Source organism: Cyprinodon variegatus, unplaced genomic scaffold (genome assembly GCF_000732505.1).
Source record: "Cyprinodon variegatus isolate N-32 unplaced genomic scaffold, C_variegatus-1.0 Scaffold17, whole genome shotgun sequence".
Taxonomy (NCBI): Eukaryota; Metazoa; Chordata; class Actinopteri; order Cyprinodontiformes; family Cyprinodontidae; genus Cyprinodon; species Cyprinodon variegatus.
Window position 1 is genome coordinate 2,383,556 of NW_015150470.1, and position 3,062 is coordinate 2,386,617.

General features: G+C 36.3%; 1 protein-coding gene across 1 annotated transcript in view; it reads left to right on the forward strand.

The window, feature by feature from the left end:
• Positions 1–669: 669 nt before the first annotated feature.
• The window catches only part of LOC107092402 (double-stranded RNA-specific editase B2-like), a 21,123-nt gene continuing 18,730 nt past the window's right edge, over positions 670–3,062 (forward strand). Inside the window, exon 1 of the mRNA XM_015386868.1 lies at positions 670–839. Coding sequence (XP_015242354.1) covers positions 731–839 — 109 coding nt within the window. The 5' untranslated portion in view covers positions 670–730. The remainder of the gene's footprint in view (positions 840–3,062) is intronic.

Genomic DNA, 3,062 nt, shown 5'->3' on the forward strand with positions numbered 1-3,062 from the left:
ATATATGTGTGTGTGTATATTTATGTATAATGTGAAATGTAAATTACCTTGAGAAAACAGGTATTGTGAATAGGCACTATATTAATAAGCTTGTTGATATCTTTTGGCATTTTTTTTAAGTTAGTATCTCTCTTTCCCTTTCAAAAAGGACCAGGAGATTTTTTCCCCTGGTTACAAATTAACAAAATTTTACCCGGGAGATTTTTACTTTTATTTAAGAAACATTTTGCACTGATAATATTACTTGCATTTGAGTCAAACATGTATCTATGTTACCACATTTAATTAGACAATTATTTACTCTTTCCACCTCTGCATAGCTGCTATAATGTACAGGAGTGATTTGGTGTTGTGTCAGGTGGGGGCTTCATATTTAGAGTAGTCCAGAGCTTAAGCAAAAACAGTAAAATTATTACTACTATTTTTTCTGCATCTGGTGTCAGGATGTTTGTGGAATAGGAAAAAATAGAATAATTTAAAACAACTTTAAAGCAACTGAAAGTCCACAGAGCAAAAAAGTGAAACTTCGATGGGCAGAAACCAAAAGATTGAAGAAAACACATTTCTGCTCTGGAGTTTGGAAACAGGCACATCCCCCTTTCATCTCATGATGTCATTGCCCCTTAAAACTGGCGGCAGCAGCAGAAGCAGGAGGGGAGAACTCAGCTGCTGCTGCCGTTCTCTGAGGCATGCCTGGGCAGTAAAGGGCAAACTGCTGGAAACCAGCAGGATGGCACCGGTGCAGGGGATGTGCAGCAGGAATATGGAGCGTTCAGATGGTGATGTGCACAGAAGGTCCAAAAGGAAGAGGAGGCGAAGGAGGAGGAGTAAAGGCAAAGGTTAGTGAAAAAGCTAAACTCCTAGTAAATCTAGCTGAACACAAAAAATTATCCTGTATGGTTTTTTATCATTCTCTGTTAGGCTGAGACTTTGCTGGTCTGCGTGTTTCAAACATTTAAATCAAGGACTGTTTAACTTGTCTATTTATGTAAATGTTTGGCTAAATTTAAAGTATTTCAAGAATTCAACAATGGATTAAGGAATGAGGAATTCAACAAAGATGAACTCTGACAATGGAATTCCTCGTTGTGATTACTTGGATCTCATAGATATTCACATCTTTAGTCTGGTTTATTGTCAAAATTTAAAGTTTTCTTCTGTGTAATAAATGTCTAAATCCTATTATCAGTGATACCACACAGTTTTGCATCCCTACTCTCAGCAGATCAGTGTCCCAATCTGCCAAATGTAGTTTCAGTTACTGGTATGTTTTTTCAGCAAGAAAATATGATTTCAGCTCCAATTCTTGCACTTTTTGTTTAGTAAACCATGTTACCAAACGAATTGCAAGAGTAAATAAGTGTTTCATTAAATAAATATCCATCTGCTGTCTTCACACAGTTGCAGTAATTCTCAATGTTTACATATTCTTCCATTGTCATATTCTCCATGTTTATAGACATTTATCAAAAAATTCAAAAATGTAAAACTGCATTGTCACTGAGTTCAGACCATTAAATCAACCAAGTAACTAAAGTGGATTAATATCTTTTCTAGCTGGTATAGCTAGCTTGCAGGTTATTAATAAACGAGATAGGTCTAGCTGGAGTGGTAGTGGTTATTGTCATGGCTACTGATAGCGTCAGATGGAGACGCGATAGCTAGGTGGTGCTGACCAGCAGGTGTTGCTTTTCTATGTGGTGTTAAACAAACAACAGAATGCATAAATGTCTCCAAAATGCACATATGGGCTTCTGGAAGAGAAGAGGTGCTTGGCTCCAGGTACTCAGAGATTCACTTCCATACAGAAAGCCCACATTCATATCTTCAGGTAACACAGAGTACATGTCAGACTTAATAATATTACTTTAGCGATAGTTTTAAGGTGTTGTTTTATTGTATGTCTCGTACCATGTCTTTCGGTTGTGCTGTTCTTTTTTCATCTCGTTACAGATGATGAAGCAGACTGAAAATGTTTTGTCATTGTCTCCTTTCTCTTCTTTCTTTCATCTTTTCTCTTTCTTTTTTCCTTTTCTTCTTCTGTTTTTCTGCTCTAACTACATGGCAGTGTCCATATAAACTGTAAAACTCCCTGCATAATTAGAATAAAGCAATTTATATGCATGAAACAAGTGGAGCAATATGGCAATTTCCATACTGCTACACTGTTGGGCTCTTTTTGGCAAATGTAAACATATATTTATTAATATGTTTCCCGGCAATGGCAGAACAATCTCTTGCATTGACTCTTAGGGTTTGCATTGTAACTGACTCATAGTGATAAAAGAACAACAAAAAAAAATATTTTTTTTTGCTCAATTCCTCTAGTGCAGAAGCACGCATCCAGAGCCTTAGTCAAGGAAAAACTTAGTGTGTCAGGAGACTGTCAGGTGCTCTGAGCTGGTGTGAAGTGGGCAAGGTTAGAGAAAATAATGCTTTACAGTTTAGTAAAATATGTCAACAATCTGGTGAAGCCCTAAAGCAAACTCTATACTTCATGGGGACATTGTTGTAGAAAAAAGGAAAGATCTTTGAACTACAACAAATTTAATCGAGCCAAAAAACTTCCAAATACTGTAGTGTTCAAATGGATCTGAAGCAGCGTTAAACCCCAATTGATCGAGTGGGAAAATAAGAAGAAGTTTGTCCAAAAGTTGCGACTAAAAAACAAAAACTTCAGCTGAAAGTTTTATCTTTTGAATTGTTTGCAGTTTGTGGTAATATCATATCTCACCCATTTTTTAAATGACAAAGAAGATGAGTATAGAGGTTAAATCTGTAAAACAAAAGTCTAATGCTGGATTTTTAATCTGTGTGCTGTTTGTATAAATGTAATATCTAATGAAGATAAATGGGAAGCAGAATTAAACATAATTACAGGTCAACAGGATGGAGCAGGCGTTGTTCTGCACATGCTGATCCTCTGTGAAAGCTGCAGATTACTCCGCCATGACCCCAGTTTTAGGTTCAGTACTACCTAAATGCTGAAAGCTTATTCATGACCTATCATCCTTTTTTTTTTTATAAGTGCTCACATGAACGCATTTCCCTTTTTAAAAAAA